Raw genomic sequence first — 17,344 nt, 5'->3', positions numbered from 1 at the left:
TAAAAGGGAAAATAACTGTTAGCCAGGATGTTGTGAAATTGGAACCTTCACACCTTGCTGGTGGAACGTAAAATGGTACAGCCCTTGTGGAAGACAGTTTGGTGGTTGTTCAAAATGTTAAACATAGAATTACCATTTGACCCAGAAATTCTACTCCTAGGTATACTCGTATATCCAAAAGAACAGAAAACAGGTATTCCAACGAAAAGTTGAACACAAATGTTCATAGCAGCACTATTAACAGTAGCCAAAAAGTAGAAACATCCCAAATGTCCATCAACTGATGAATGGATAAAAAAATAGGGTATATACACACAACAGAATATTATTCAGCCATAAAAATGAAAAAAGCACTGAGACATGCTACGACATGGATGCACCTCTAAAACGTGCTAAATGAAAGAAGCCAGACACAAAGGCCACATATTGTATGTGTGGGGACAGAGCCAGAAGTGCAGTTTCCAGGCTCTCAGCCTCACGCTAAAAGGTGCTGGCTCAGGTAGTAAATGGCCATCAACTATGATTGGATGGCCATCAGCGGTGGCTAGTAGCCGTCAGCTGTAACCAGTGAGCCATTGGCCACTAATATAACTGCCGTGGCTACGCTAGCAGACAATGGGGGCGACCAAGAAGATGGTGGCTAGCAAGAGGGGATTGCAGTTAGCATGGCGGAGTGCGGGTTGCAGATTGCAGAGAAGTGGACAGCAGGTTGCAGACAGTGTGGCTCCTGCTTCCTGTGTCTCTAATCCAGCTGCCAGCAAGACTATAGTGGTGTGACTCCCCTACCTATGGCTCCGTGTGTGTTCCTTTTTGGCCTCACCATATCCTGTGTTCTTATGTGGGGAGCAGGAGCAGAGACCCCGCAGCCGTCTCGCACGACAGTATGATTACATGCATATTGAATATCCAGAATAGGCAAATTCATAGAAACAGATGTAGATTAGTGGTTGCCAGGGATTGGAGGAGGGGAAAATGTGGAATGACCGCTTAACCGGTATGGGGTTTCCTCTGGAGGGCTGAAAATGTTTTGGAACTAGATAGCAGTGATTGTTGCACAACATTGTACTCAATACCACTGAATTGTACATTTTACCACAATTTTTTTTTTTTTTTAGGTTTCATTGAGGAAGGGGAACAAGACTTTATTGAAGAACAGGACTTGTTTTGGGGGGCGGAACAGTGTGTTTTTCCCAGGACCCATCAGCTCCATCCAAGTCAAGTTGTTGTGCTTTCAATCTTAGTCTTAGTTGTGGAATGCGCAGCTCAGCTCCAGGTCCAGTTGCCGTTGCTAGTTGCAGGAGGTGCAGCCCACCATCCCTTGTGGGAGTTGAACCCGCAACCTTGTGGTTGAGAGGATGCGCTCCAACCAACTGAGCCTTCCGGCCGCCCGGGAGCTCCACAGCAGCTCAGCTGCAGCTCATCTTCAATCTAGTTGTGGAAGGCACAGCTCGCTGGCCCATGTGGGAATCGAACCGGCAGCCCTGTTGCCCAGAGCGCGCGCTGTAACCAACTGAGCCACCCGTCCACCCACCACAATTTTAGAGACTCAATCAATGTGATTCATCACATTAACTAACCCAAAGAGAAAAACCATGTGATCATCCCAATGCAGAAAAAATCCTTTGGCTAAATCCAAAATCAATTCCTAATAAAAACTCTCAGCAAACTAAGATCTGAAAGGAACTTCCTCAACTTGATAAAAGACAGCTCTGAAAATACTCAGCTAACATTAAACTTAACAGTGAAAAGACTAAATGCTTTTCTTTTAAGATCAGGATAAGAAAAGGATGTCTGCTTTCATAACTTCTATGTAACATTGTACCAGAAGTTCTAGCCAGTGCAATAAAGAAAATACAGAGAGAGGGAGAGAAGGGGAGAGAGAGAGAGAGAGAGAGAGAGAGAGAGAGAGAGAGAGAGAGAGAGAGAGAGAGAGAGAAAGAGAGAGAGAGAGAGAGAGCAAGAGAGAGAGAGAAATCCAGATTTAAAAGGGAAAATTAAAACTATTTTTATATACATGCAATGTGATTGTCTTATGTAGAAACTAGATTCCACAAAAAAGCTACTAGAACTAATATGTGTGTTTAGTAAGGTCGTGGGAGGCAAGGTGAACATACCATATGAACTGTATTTTTATTTACTAGCAATGACAAAGAGGAAAGTAAAATTTTTAAATGCTATTTACAATAGCATCAAAAATATAAATATCTAGAGATAAATCTAACAAATGATATGAAAGACCCACACACTATAAACTACAAAATATTACTCAGAGAAGTTAAAGATCTAAATAAATTGAGAGACATACCTTGTTCACGGATTAGAAGATGCAATATTAAGATGTAAGTTGTCCTCATATTCGTCTATAATCAATACAATCACAATCATAAAAATTCCAGCAGGAACTAAAATAGCCAAAATAACTTTAGTAAAGAACAAAGTTGGAGAACTAACACTATCTTATTTCAAGATTTATTGTACAGTTACAATAATCAAGACTGTGGTATTGGCATCAAGACAAAAAATAGAGTCTAGGAAAAGTCTTATACATATATAGCAATTGATTTCTGACAAAGTTGCAAAGGCAATTCAGTGGAGAAGGGATAGTCATTATACTTTTTAATGTTTAAGTTTTCTCATTGTTGGCCCTTTGTAATAATTTGACAGCATCTTTGCTTTCTGGTACAGCAAGGTGTACCTGGCTCATCCTGCACATTTTCACCCCAGACTGGAATCAATCATTTCTTCCAAGAGTTCTATAATCTTTTTTTTTAACTGGGGAATACTGGGGAAGAGTGTGTTTTTCCAGGGCCCATTATCTCCATGTCAAGTCGTTGTTTTTCAATCTAGTTGTGGAGGGCACAGCTCACTGGCCCACGTGGGAATCAAACCGGTGACCTTGGTGTTATGACCACTGTGCTCTAACCACTGAGCAACCGGCCGCTCAGCTCCAAGCTCAAGCCATTGCTTCTCACTGGTCCATGTGGGACCCCAACCAGCCATCGTGGTGTTACGAGCACCACGCTCTAACCACTGAGCGAACCGGTCGCCTGAGTTCTGTAATCTTTTAGTGGGAAATTATATTTAGAAACCACTGTCTGGACTCTTTTGGAGATAATTATTTCTCATAGACCTCTTCAGTCAACAAAACTAGGAAATATATTTTCTGTTTGAAAGAGAAAGACACATTGTGTTCTTATTAATATTTCAAATTCAAAGTTAATATTACCATATCTTTACTTAATCTCTTTGATTTTAAATTTTTTTCTCTTTCATTGAAAATCACTGCCTAATGCATAACTTAATGACTCCTTTTTTGTCTTATCTATACCTAGCTACATGTATATATAAAATATATAAAATACATATGTGTATTTATAAATAACAATGTCAGTATTATTACCGACATTGTGATTACTGAATATCATTTAACATTTCTTTGCTGTTCTTTCTGTTTTGGAGACACAACCTATAGGGAATATACCGGCAAATTACTTATTTATGTAGTGCTTGAATTCACTTGAAATTATTTTCTCTGTGGTTGAGCCACTAACTCGATATACAGTGTCATAGCCCAGGTTCAACAGAAAACATAGCCGGAATCAAAAGCTTACATGTTTATACCTTACTGGGAAGTGCAATGCCAAGGAACCAGGCATGACAGAATAGAGGAAAAATGAAGGGCAAATACAAGGGGCTGGGTACTGCTGGGCAGGAAGTGCATCGCTCTATCCCGAGGTCTGGGATGAAACTTCAGAGACACCATATGAATGACTGCATCTCAAGACAGCTCATCACAGGACAGGAAGCGGAAGCTTTTATTGGTGGCTCTCATCTCTTACTGGTCAGAGTTTTGCCTCCTGGGGCATTAATTCCCCTGCACGTCTGGATTACGCAAGCCAGATGTGCAGCATTGTGCCAGTTGTGCTGGTCTATGGCATCTCATGCTTCAGTAACAATAGGCAGGATGTGGTGTGGGAGGTGGGAGACTTGCGGTACCTGCATGAGGTGAGGTACCTGCATGAGGTGAGGTACCTGCATGAGGTGAGGTACCTGCATGAGAGTTGTCCCAGGGTAAGCTGATCATCATGGCGGTGGCTAAACAGAATCCATGTCGAGTTGGTCACCACAGAAGTGGCTGAGGTGAATCAAGTGGCCAAGGGCCTTGGGGACAGGTGTGACTGGAAAAGATTGGTGGCAAAACATTAAAAGATGTCTGATACACTACACCCCAATGTACCACTCAATGCTGCTCATTTCCTCTCATTATATCTGGACTCATACTACAGTATGGGTTCTTCACTAGTGTGGGAACAAAATGCCCTCATTCCTTCCAAGAGGCGGGTACAAATCTAATCATTCATTCGCAAAACTCTCTGAAATGTGGTAGCCAGCCACAATCTCTGTAAACACTTAAGGTGAGAGAGTGAGTTAGTGAAACAACCTATAGGTCTCCACGGCTGCAGCTGGTCCCAAGCAGGTAAGCGATAATCATATCATCTCCTTCCTCCATTACTCATTCTAGAGTCCCTCGCTCTTGGCTACTACTTTGGTTGGCCTGATTGATTTCCAGTTTAGTTATCCAGACTTTCTTTTCTGAAGGGTCTGAACCTTTAGTTACCTTGCCCTTGTCATGTTGTAATTGCTTATTTTCTGCTATCACTGGGTATGGAAGCACCAAGAGATGTTCCAGTGAACCCTTGGGGCTCCAGAGAGACTACTCCCGACTCCTGTGTGGAACAGCAACCCTGGCCCCGCGTAATCAGGAGCATTAACCCCTCCATCTCCAGGCATAAGGAGCCCAAAGTGTCCAGATGGTAATCACTCAGTTCAGTGACAATCACACTACGTCCCCTGGGACACGTGCTCCCTCCTCCCCTGAAGCAGATAGAGTCTAAGAGTGTGGGGACAATTTAAATGCATCTGGGTTATTTAAACCATCTGTAAATAGGTCTCCTGCTTTTCCTCCCTTTCCCATCCAGCTAACTGAGGTGTTGTTTGAATTTGTTTACAGTGTACAAATCACGTAATTTTTTATGAACATGGGGTTTTAGAAGAGGAATAAAATATCTTTGCTTTAAAAGACAACTGTTATCAGCATTCTGTCTCCCGTCGTCCAAAACTGAGGTGGTCCTTTTATCTTTTGATTTGAGATGCTTTAATTAAAGACCATCCCTCTCTATCCCACAGACCGTAGCTATATTTCCCGATTTAGTTCCCATGGCTTTACTCTCATAAGTCTACCCACACTCGTGAGGTCGTTGCTCTAAGGTTCTAGCCGGTCCCAATATTTATAGACCTTGTACTCTGTACCCAGTGCAGTTCCTAGCCCTGGGGACTCAGTGGTGGCCCAAGCCAACTTGGCCTCTGTTCCCTTCATGGAGGGCAGAGCTCGGAGACAAACGGTAAACTAGATAATATCATCTAGTGATTTAAGTGCTTTGAAGAAAACATAAACGTTTAGGTCTCCTCTGAGGATGCAGCCTACACATGCTGAGATCTGGACGTCAAAAGGGGTCAGCCCTGTGAGAACTCCAGGAAAGTGCTCCAGCCAGAGGGTACTGCGAATGCAAAGTCCCCAAGGTATTATGATAATAACAAGTAGGAGGCTTGCAAGTAGCGAGTTCCCTGTAATGAGGTTGGAAGAGCGATAGGGGCCTGATCACACAGGGCCTTGTAGGCCCTGGAAAGGAGCTTGGATTCTATTCTGAGGACAATGGGAAGCCAATGGAAACTTTCGAGCTGGGGAGTGACAGGATCTGATTTACTTGTAAAAAATGATTTAATCCTTGCCATGACCCTGTGAGATAGGGACTATTAGTCTGTTTACAGCTGAGAGATGAGCAAACTGAGGCTTAGAGAGGTTTCCTTGCCAAAGTACACAATCAATTAATGGTGGTATCAGAGTTTGTACTCAGGTCTCTCTGAAGAGCATGAGATGGGCTTTGTGACTTATGTAAGGGAGAACTTTGCCGCCAAACCTTACTTTGTTTCATCAGTCTAAATTCCCCTAGCAGAAGTCTAAGGATCTATAATATAGTACTAATGGGTGTGGGTATTACCTTTCTCACTTCTGCTCCTACTTTTTTGGATGAATTTAGTTGAGTCACCTTAATTCCTGTTGGCTTCACTTAACCTATAATGAATAATCTAATGGGGCAGGAGGCCAAACAAAAACTGTTGCTAACATCTCAATGGTCTGCTTTACTCAGCAATGAAGAGGCCATGTCCCCAACTGATAGGAAATACCTTATGTGCCAACTGCTCAGAAATTGAGGGCTTATTCTAGGATTTCCAGGACTCAGCAGGACAGAATTTGTCCTTTATTAGGAACAAAATGGTAAGGTGTCAGCAAAGCCTTATTAATAGGATTTGAGAAACATATATTCATTAGATTCTCGGAGATATCTCTCAGTCACAAATTCCAGTGTGTTATAGGCATAAAATTGGGACTCAAAAACCTCCCCCATACACATACATCCTTCCAGAGAGTGATGAAATTTTCAATTAAACTGTGTGTTCTTAGAGGGCAGCGGCCGTGTCCTGTTTATCTTTTGTAGTATCTGGTCCAGAGCCATTCAATAAATATTTGTTGAATGAATTCCTAAAATCTGTAGATGAATATAATTAATATATCTATTAAAAAGAGCTTTGGAATGCTCTAGAACTGCATTTACAATACAGTAGCCACTATTCATATGTGGAAATTGAGTACTTGAAATGTGGCTAGTCCAAATAGAGATGTGGGGTAAGTGTAAAATACACACCAGATTTTGAAGGCTTAGTATAATACAAAAAAAAAAAGAAGGTATTTTGGATATATTGGGTTAAATCAAATATATTACTAAAATTAATCTCACCTGTTATATGTGGCTCCTAGACTATTTTTAATTATGCATGTGGATATTTTATATTTTGATTGGATAGCACTGCTCTAAAAGACAAAATAAAGGCCAAGGGGGAAAAATGCTCTTAAAGGAGAGATCAAGCCTATAATTGATGACACTTTCCATGCTCTTCATCTTGAATTTATCAAAAAAATCTTAGTTTTCTTCCAAGGCCATCTATTCCCATGGCAAAGGAGGCCATGAGGATTCTGCTCAGGTCAGAGGGGCAGACTAGAGCTCATGGGGTGAAAAGTGGCTTGCAATTATGGCTGACTGACAGTACTTTTCCTAAAAACTGAGTCATTTTAAAACAGGGAGATTTCACACGCATACCCAAATTCATCGGTGCTCTTTAAAAATGAGAAGTTCTGGCAATACTGGTCTCACAAGGAAGCCATCAGCTGTCACTAAAACCAGAAACCACCTTTGGACAGGGAAGGGATTCCCCAGTTTGCCATTTTGTATGCCCTGCACTGAGGCCATTTCTTGTGGAAGAGTCAAAAAACAAAAAAAAAGGAAAATTGTTTGTTGTGACTTGGTCTTTATTCAAAGAAGAAAACAGAAATGTAGACCAAGAACAAGTATGTGTCTTTGAGAAAGTGAAAAACATCCAATGGTGTTTAATGTAAGTACAAAGTATGTCTGTTAAAAGAGTACACCTTAAATTAGAATTACGCAATAAATCCAGAAGGGCATCTGACTTTGCCATCCCTCCCCCAGTTTGTCTGGGTTGAGCATTGGAGATGTTGACCAGTATGTCTCCTCGGATGTTTTGAGTTGATGTAATAAATTATTTAAAGTCATAGCTATTTACATCCAATTTTACCTTAAAGGTGTAAGAAAAATTCCAAGACATGGAGGTTTGTGCAGACCTGGTAAGACCTGATACAGGCCTGAAAGGAAGTAACCAAAACCTAATGTACTTTTCATAGGACTTAGCTTTCAAAGCTCTTTGTCCTATTTTATCTGGTCAATCCTGCGAAGTGGGCAGGGGTGGGATTCTGCAGATAGTGAGGACACGGGCCTGGGCCGTGCTAGTGATACAGGCCAACTAATAGCAAACACCCCCCTCCCCCCCCCCCCCCCGCGCCCCCGCCACTGAAACACTTTTTTTTCCTATAGAAATTTTAAGTTTCCTTTTCCCCAGGTTTTTAGCTCCTACCCCTGCTTTAGACAATTACCCTAAAACTTGTGATTCATACTTGTTGATTGTAACCCATTCTCTGTTGCTCGGGTCCGCTCCTATTTCTTTGGAGTGTACTATCTCTTCTAATAAATTATTCTTCCACCGTTTTATCTGTGTCTCGTTCGTGCAATTCTTTGTTCGAGTCGCCAAGTACCTGGACACCGCGCCGAGAACAGCCAACTCTCCCCTAACACTAGGAGTCAAAGGAGGAGTCTGTGGAAAAGCATGGGTCAGATCCGGACCCTTCTGTCTCCCCAAGGTCTCCGGACAGTGGCCAGAGGAGGCAGATGGCAGGAGAAAAGAAGTGGAAACGCAAAACGGAGATCTAAAGAGAGGGGGCAGGTTGGAAGGGAAAAGGAAAGCGCAGAGGAAAGCAGACATTGAGGTGTGGAGTAAGTTGAAGGCCGTGCAAAGGGTGAGGGTCGACTGCATTCAAGGAATGCGCTGAGGCCACATGTCAGGGGCTATTGGGGATTCTCATTCCACCAATGGCAAAACGGAGCCCAGAGAGGAGGTGGTGTGCCCAAGATGTACATCACTTTGCAAGGTGGGCGCTAGCACTTGAACCCAAATCTCCTGATCCCAGTCCAGCGATTTTACTTAGGTCGGTCACAGGGAAGACAGGCCAGTGGTTGAGACACGCGAGGCCTGAGGCAGCAGGAGCAGAGTCGCACGGGGGTGGACGGAAAGCTTTGCCCAAGGCTGGTAGCCCAATTAAACATCAAAGACCCAGGTGGCCAAGTCTAATTAATCCTGGCAATCAACTTCCATGCAGCGATTTTCCCGCGGTCACAGCCTTCAACGGCTTCGGACTTAAGGCGGCTTCGGACTTGAAGGCGGCGTCGGAAATGCGCAACCAGTATTCGGGGACTTTCGGAACCTCCCGAGAGATGGTTAGGAGCTGTTGGAAACGTCAGGGCAGGAGTCAAACATCAAACGATATTTCAGAAGGGCCACAATTTCCTTAGAAACATTCAAGAATATCGGAGACCCCCGGAAAACGCTTAAGAGGCAGCCGAAATCTGCCGATTCGGGAATTTCCGAAGGTTCTGTGGCATTCGGGAATTCCCGGAGCTTCTCGAGAAGCATTCGGGTCTTCTCGGCTCTTTGCGAGCTCTTCAGGAGTCTTAGGTCCCTAGCGGATCCGTTCTTTGTCCAGGTCGTGAGGGCGATTGGTATCGACAGGCCCTCGGCAATTTCCGGAAGTGTTCGATCTAGGCCTGAGAGTGGCGCCCTCTGGCGGTAAGAACTCACACACACACCCCCACACACACCTCACCACCCACCCTCACCACCACCACCACCCCCCCCGCCCCCCCCTTGCTGGGCCAGGACGCGCAGATGCAGTTGCGCGCCAGCGGCTGTTCCGACCGGATGTGGTTGCTGCTGAGATCAGTTCCGGCGAGTGACGGTGCGGACGGGTCAGAAGCGTAGAGGCGGCGGCAAAATGGCGGCGCCTGAGGAGCGGGATCTAACCCAGGAGCAGACAGAGAAGCTGCTGCAATTTCAGGTAGCAGCGAGTACTCGGTGCAGCCAGTGCCGCCGCGGGCTGGGGATTGGGCCCCCAGAGGAGCCCAGAACCCTCCTGAGATTGGGTCCGAGCTTCTTCTGAGACCAGCAGGCGGCCCCCTCCCCCCCAGACGCCAACTGCCCTGCTGCCCCTGGCCCCCGAGCCTCTGTCGGTTCTCGGCCTTCAGCCTGCGCTGCTGCCATACCCGCCTTTCCCCTCTCCCGTCAGCGAGTCAGCTTCCTCGATGTCCCTTAGCGGCGCCCGTCCTCCGCCATCCTTCCCAGGTCGGACACTGTGCCCAACGACTCTGAATCTACCTGAGATGCTTAATCCCCACCGCGGAGTTGGCCTCGTTTCGGGTCCCTGGGAAACCTGCTACCAGCATCCCATGCCATTTCCATAAACATTTACTGAGGGCTTCTTAGGTGCCAGGTTTTGTGTTGGGCGCTCTGGTGGGGGAAGGGCAGGCCTGGCTCCCGCCCTAAAGGTGTGGGAGGACACCATGTAAGGAAACAAGTGCTACATTATAAATGTCATCAGTGGCTTCTGACAGGGTTTACTACCCTGGGCTTATTCCTGAAGTCACGTGCTTGACTGTGCTTGAGGAGGATGGTAACTTGCAGAAATCTGCCTCAGTGGGTGTGGAGTTAAGAACTGGCACTAAAGCACTTTTCTCTGAGTTGGAGAATCTGGGTGGAGGAGCCCACCAGGGTGGGTTAACCTTGGCTCTTTGTTACCCTGATACCAGTTTCCTTATTATTTCTAAAATATACATCTTAAAAATGTTTACTCCCTAAGGGTGTTCTGGAGATTTAATGAGTTTATGGATGTCTGAAGGGCTTTGTAAACTGTAAAATGCTCCCAAACAGTATTGCTGCTTATTAACCATTATTTAACTTAGGAAAGAATTAAAGTTAGTGGTACATTTTTTTCCTAATATAAAAATGTGCTAAATATTTATTAGTTTCAGCAATTATTTACCAACAACCTTAGTGCTCAGGCACTGCTAGTTATTAAGTGGTGGTGTCAGATTTAAAGCTGGGTCCATCTTTCTAGAACCTTTCCTGAGCTCTTGACTTGTTTGCTATACAACCTATATAAGTGTCAGTGTTCAACTGAGAGTGGACTGCAAATGCTGTGATACTGGGTTTTTTGTTTTGTTTTTTTAGCAAGTTCTCACTTTTCTGTAATTTCCTTGATTTTACCATAACTGATTTTGAAGTGTTTTTTCCTCTTAAATTGAGTAGTGATATCTGAAACTAACAGAATATTGTGTGTTAATTATACGTCAGAAAAAATGTGTAGTGGGTTGGAAGTGTAACTATAAGTGGAAAAATACTATTGGAAATAGTTGACATTTGATTGGAGTTTTGAGTAGAGAAATGGATGACACGGTAAATTAGAATCAGAATGAATAAAGAGCTTCCATTTTCTGGTAGACCACTAATTTCAGAGTTTTGTTTAACTTTGGCAGATCATTTTACCCACTACAACGCTTCAGGGATAAGACCCCTGTTGTTAAATGTAATGTGGTGCTGTGAGTTGTAAGTCATGATGTACTTAGGTAGTGTGGTACTGGGAGAACATGGTTATGTAGTAGCATTTCTGACGTAAAGTGCATAGGAACCTCTGTTTTAGTCTTCATCGGACATCTGTATCAGTAAGAGAGGCGAGTAGCAGGTTAAAGTTGAATTGAGATTGCTTTATGACACTGGATTTAATAAGGCAAATGTATTTTACATTCCTGTGTTCTTCAAGCAGTCGCTGGATCGGGTTCATCATCGGACTTGCCATTAAACATTCTTTGAAATTTACTAGCTGTCAAGCACTATACCAGGTATTTGATGTACATTAACTCTTTCAAACCTCTTAAAATAACACCATAAGGTGTTAACCCCGTTGATTTATTGATGAAGAAACAGGCTCTGAGAGGTCAGGTAGCTTGCACAAGGATTAAGTGGCCGAGATTTAGAAATCCATACCCATAACCGTCTGTTTGGTCTACGACCTAATGGAGAAGCCACATACATACACGAATGAGGACCGTGCCGTGTGTCAGTGCTCCCAGTGTGGTATGGTGTAAACATAGCGCTGTGGGAATTTAGGGAAGGGTAGGAGTACTGGTGGGGGTAAGGGCGAAGAGGGATGGCTTAGTAGTTAATCAGTATCTACTACGCCTTTGTGCTTTTCATCCTCGCAGTAGCCTTGCAAAGTGCCATAGGTGGTATGCCTGCTCCTAGGTAAGGAAGGAAACAGATCTATTGAAATGTTTGCTTAAGGTCACTAAGCTATTAAGTAGTCGAGATGGAATTAGAGTTAGAAGTCTAGTGGTTCTGGCTCTGGACTTCAAGGCTGGGCTCTTTGCACTCACTGTACTTGGCTACTTTGAAGGAGGAACAGACTTTCAACAGGTGAAGGACACGAGGAGAGGGTTCATAGCTGAGGAAACAGCTCAAGCAAGGTGTGGAGATGGAGTGTGGAATGTGTTTGTTGTGATGGGTTTCTAGAAGTGGAAGTGGAAAATAAGACTGGAAAGGTAAATTAGATCCAGGGCCTCCAAAGCCTTTGAAAGGTTTAAATTTTAACCTGTAGGCATGGGAGCCATCACAGGTTTTTTTCAACTAGGGAGTGATATAACACTAGGTTTCAGGTTTGCTTCACTGAGTTTGGAGCATGCGCTTGGAATCTCCACAGGGGTTGGGACAGAACAGAGTGACACTGCTAGGAGCTGGTTCTCAACATGTTGCTTCATTTGATATATTGAAATTAGCAAAAGTAAAATATTTTAGAAATCTCAGGTTTCCTCTCTTTCACATTTTTGTGACATGTGGTTTGATTGCAACTCCCTAGGATATGTTTATCATGCTTCTCAGTCCGTTTGATGTCTTCCAAGATTTTTGTAGTTATCCTTTTCTCCTATTTATTTTGGAGACAGTTGAGTATGAATAACCAATGCAGACGTTTGTTTTAAGCTGTTTCAAGTGGGAAAGAATAGGCTTTAAGAAGAACTAATGTAGGTTTGGGGAAGGTTACTTTTATTGACATTCATTTCCCCAAATTTCCAGATACGGGAAATTCCCGAAGTGTCTTGGTTTGCTGCCTTTAGGTTGCTGTTTGAACCCCTGGAGAAGGATGACATGGACAGAGAGAGAAGGGTCTAAAGAAGCTATGCATGGCCAGTGGAGGAAGAAACAGTATCTTTCTGCTTGTATAGGAGTAAGACATTTCTTTCCTCTTCAGGGAATATTAGGGTCTGACCCTTGTTCTCTTAAATTATAGAAAATTAAGCCTGTACTCTGGGCTGTAGAATCAAACTCATTTTGAAAATTTTCCCTTTTGGCTTCATCTGACTCTATTATCTAAAGGAAAAAATATACAGTGCTTTTTGTTCATGTATTCTAAAAAAAGTCATAGAGTGATCTGTTTGAATTTTTTGTCAGGGAGTTTGATGTAGAGAAAATATGAGCTTTGAAACTTGAGGCAAATCTGACAACCTTTTGACTTAGTTTCTGGTGAGTTCTGCAACCTTGGGCAAGTTCTCATTTCTTTGAATCTTCTCTCATCTATAAAATGGGTATATTATCTAATTCACAGCTTTTTTTTTTTTTTAACTTTGAAAAAATCTACCAAGTTAATACGTTCTTACTGCAAGTCAGCATAAATTCTATAAAAAGGTAATTAAATCTCATCTTTTCCCCTTATCCTCATTCCTGGTTTGTTGTATATCTTTGTATACTTTTTTTCTTCTGCATATACAGATACACAAATGCTTCATATATGAGCTCTCTTACCCTAACCACTTAATCTAACAGATGTCCTCCATTTTGTTTTTTCTTTTTCTTGTTGGATTCCCAACCCCCTTTCTTCCTCCGCCCCCCCCCCCACACACTCCGGTTCAAGCCATTGTATCTCAGTCTAGTTGTGTAGGACACAGCTCCTTGGCCCACACTTGTATTATGAGTCTTGAGCTTCCCCTGGCTGAGGCAAGCAGTTGCCGGTCGGTGAGCTCACGGCAGCTCACGGCAGCTCATGGCAGCTCACAGCAGCCCATGGCAGCCCAGCTCCAGGGAGAGCTGTTGTTCACAATCTTAGCTGTAGAGGGTACAGCTCACTGGCCCATGTGGGAATCGAACCTTGGCATTGGAAGCACGGTGCTCCTACCTACCTGAGCCACCGGGCCGGCCCCCTCCATTTTCTAAGGTCTGCACTCAAATATGCCCAAGTATTTTTGCTTTCACCAGTTGAATAGTGCTCTTGACAAGAGTCAGTTGTGTTTGCTACCAAACCAATGGCAGTGTGTGCTGCTTGTATTTGTTATAGGAATATATTACATAAACCAATAAAATAACAATGCAAGAAGAGTTTTTGTTTATCTGAAAACGAAAGGCTATAGTATGGCAAGTTGCTGAAAAATTGCTGTTCACTTAGGTGTGGGCAATCTTTGGGGAAAATCATATAAGGATTGTGCACGTACTGCTTGGTCAGGGTTTGAGGTTGCACTCCACTCCAAGAAATCAAATCAGTGTCAGGGATACGATTTATGCTAGAAAGACTTCAGAGAACGTCAGTGGACCCATTCCCCAAAGAAAAGGGTAGGTTTTCATCAAAAGATTGCTGCATAAATGTGTATGCTTTATGTTTAAATGAAGTATTTAAATAATGTCTAGAATGTTTTTGTTCCTCACTTTAAGTGACTTTTTAATTAATTGGCTAGTTATGGGCCTCATTCTCATTGGGTAAGAGAGCGCTGCTCTTTGTCTTATGGCAATAGAATCAGATATTTAGGAAAGTGAGCATAGTATAGTAAGTTTTCGTGAAGACTGGCTGTGGAGTAAGAATTTGAATCCTAATTTCTCCAGTTGTAGTAAGTCTTTACTTAAGATTGTCGATAGGTACTGCAACTCTAAGTGAAATGACATACTACAACGAAACCACTTTCATCATAGGGTAATTGATATAAACAAGAGTTAAGTTCTTAGGGTACCTCGCTGAGGACCTGCTGTGCTACTTTGGTGACCTTGGGCGAGTTACTTAACCTTTCTGCCTTAGTTTCTTCATCTAAACACTACTATTGTTACTTACCTCATGGGGTTGTTTCAATAATTAAATGTCATTGTATCTAAAGCACTGGCGAATATTAACCACTTAAATGTTAAACATAATTATGTGGCTTTAGTAGACAAGGTGGACAATCAGGTTGTTTTCATTTTTTGGTTTCTTACAAATAATGCTGCAGTGAATGTCCTTGTACGTATCCAGCTGTCCCATTCTCAGTCAACTCTTATTTTTTTGCACCTACTGTGTGCTAGTTGTAGTTCGCAGCATAGGGTACAGCAATATGTGAAACGTAATTCTTAGCCTGTGGAGCTCACATTCCTGCGGGAGGAGACTGGGAAGAGTCAGAATAAGTGAAATACATACTATGTTTGATGGCGGTGAGTGCTATGGAGAAAAATAAATAGGGGATTCTGAAGAGTGTTTAGTTTTAAATAGGAGCATCAAGGGACGGCCTCACTGAGAAAGTGTCATTTGTGTGAAAATCTGAGGGAAGTGTAAAACAGGATTCCAGATTGAGGGAATAGGTGTGCCAGAGCCCTGAGGCATGGTGTTGAGGGACCTTGTTCAGCATACAAGGAGGCCAATGTGGCTAGAACTGAGGGAGGGAGGAAGAAAGTGGTAGGAGATAAAGGCAGCGAGTTGAAGGCAGGGCCAATTCATAGGAGGCCTTGTCAGCTACTATAAGGGTTTTGGCTTTAACTCCAAAGTAAGATGGGTAGCCTTGGAAGATGGTTTTTTGTGTGTTTTTTTCAGATTTTATTGGGGAAGGGGAACAGGACTTTATTGGGGAACAGTGTGTACTTCCAGGACTTCTTTCCAAGTCAGGTTGTTGTCCTTTCAATCTTAGTTGTGGAGGGTGCCGTTCAGTTTCAAGCTGTTGTCCTTTCAGTCTTAGTTGTGGAGGGCACAGCTCAGCTCCAGTTGCCGTTTCTAGTTGCAGGGGGCGCAGCCCACCATCCCTGTGGGAGTCGAACCGGCAACCTTGTGGTTGAGAGGACGCGCTCCAACCAACTGAGCCATCTGGGAGCTCAGCGGCAGCTCATCCCAAGGTGCCATGTTCAATCTTAGTTGCAGTAGGCAGAGCCCACCATCCCTTGCGGGACTTGAGGAGTTGAACTGGCAACCTTGTGGTCGAGAGCCCACTGGCCAATGTGGGAATCGAACCAGCAGCCTTCTGAGTTAGGAGCATGGAGCTCTAACCGCCTAAGCCACCGGGCTGGCCCCGCCTTGGAAGATTTTGAGTAATGATAGGATTTATGATTTATTAGGGCCACTCGGGCTATTTTCTTAAGGTTAACCTGAAAGTAGATAAGGGAGGATAGGGAGACAGGTGATTTTTGCAGTGATTCAGGATGCTTAGGTCAGGATGAAGGAGGAAGTAGTCATGAGGAGTTGGATTCTGAATACACAGTGGTCCCGCCTTATCTGAGGGGCATACATTGCAAGACCCCCAGTGGATCCCTGAAACCACGGCTAGTACTGAACCTGGTGTGCACTACATTTTTTCCTACACGTACATACCTTTTCACTTAAAGGAAGCACTTCCAGGTTCTCTTTGGCATATCCAAACTGCCAGCATCACTACTGTTGTGCTTTGGGGCCGTTATTAATTAAGGGTGACTTGGACACCAGCACTGTGACACCACAGAGACAGCTGCTAAATGACTAGGTATACAGCGTGGATACGCTGGACAAAGGGATGGTTCATGTCCCGGGTGGGGTGAAAGGGACAGTGCAAGATTTCTTCATGCTGCTCAGAATGGCATGCGATTTAAAACTTATAAATTGTTCTGGAATTTTCCAGACAATATTTTCAGATGTAACCAAAACTGGGGAAAGTGCAACCCCGGATAAGGGGGACCACTACTGTGTACATAAAGAAGGAAAGATCAGCGGGCTGAGCCCCGGGGCACTTCGGTCTTTATCATTCTAAGGATGTAAGGAAGATCTAGCAAAGGAGACTAAATGGCAAGGAAGGTAGGAGGAAATCCAGTGTGTTGTCCTAGGATTCAAGTGAGGGAACTTGAGGAATGAGAACAGGCCTCTGGATTTACATTGTGGGGTCATTGGTCACTGACTAGAAGTTTCGTTGGAATGTTGGGGAGGCGAAGGCTTAACTGGAGTGAGTTCAAGAGACAGTGGCATGAGAAGTTGGAGATTTCTACAGGGTTTGCTCTAAAGAGGAAAGCGATTGAGCAGAAGCCAGAGTGGGGAAGAGAGATGGATTTTTTTTTTCAATTTGGGAGAAATATCCGCATGTTTGTACGCTAACCAGGAACATGCATTAGAGAGAGAAAATTGGTGTGGAAGAAGGAGAACTGCTATTGCCCTGTCCTTGAGTGACAGGGGGTAGGGTTAGGTGTACAAGACGGAGGAGGGACCGGCCTTTGCCGGGGGCATGATTCAGTTTGTCCATAGGAAAAGAAGAGGTGAATGTGTGCCACAGATGCAAGTAGTAGGCTGATGTGCTGGTTGGAGCGTTTGATTCTTTTTTCTGTGAAACGGAACAAAATCATGACCTAAGAATAAGGATGGAGCAGGTGTTAGATGTTTGAGGAGAGAGACGGCATGGTTGGCTCGGAGAGTGGGAGTGAATTGACTAGACAACTGGTATAAAGGCCCGGCCGTATTCCAGACCCACTTGGGGTTAGTGATCATCAATTTATTTAAAGTGGGGCCAGTCAGCCTCCCTTAGCTGTGAGGATA

The 17,344-nt window shown here is 43.8% G+C and overlaps 1 protein-coding gene across 2 annotated transcripts in view; it reads left to right on the top strand.

The window, feature by feature from the left end:
* Nucleotides 1–9,427: 9,427 nt before the first annotated feature.
* FAF2 (Fas associated factor family member 2) overlaps nucleotides 9,428–17,344 on the top strand; it is a 52,733-nt gene continuing 44,816 nt past the window's right edge. Inside the window, exons 1-2 of one of the 2 annotated variants that reach the window (XM_074313442.2) lie at nucleotides 9,474–9,580; nucleotides 11,342–11,417. Coding sequence is in view for 1 of the 2 variants with exons in the window: in XM_019756096.3 (XP_019611655.2) it covers nucleotides 9,518–9,580 (63 nt within the window). In the remaining variant the exon portion in view is untranslated. Of the gene's footprint in view, nucleotides 9,581–11,341; nucleotides 11,418–17,344 lie in introns of both variants that reach the window. The other variant, XM_019756096.3, reaches the window with a different exon arrangement.

This window comes from Rhinolophus sinicus, chromosome 5 (assembly GCF_057876585.1).
Source record: "Rhinolophus sinicus isolate RSI-liver-muscle chromosome 5, RSI-T2T, whole genome shotgun sequence".
Classification (NCBI taxonomy): domain Eukaryota; kingdom Metazoa; phylum Chordata; class Mammalia; order Chiroptera; family Rhinolophidae; genus Rhinolophus; species Rhinolophus sinicus.
Note: the sequence above shows the minus strand (reverse complement) of the source record. Positions and strands in the feature narration are given on the sequence as shown.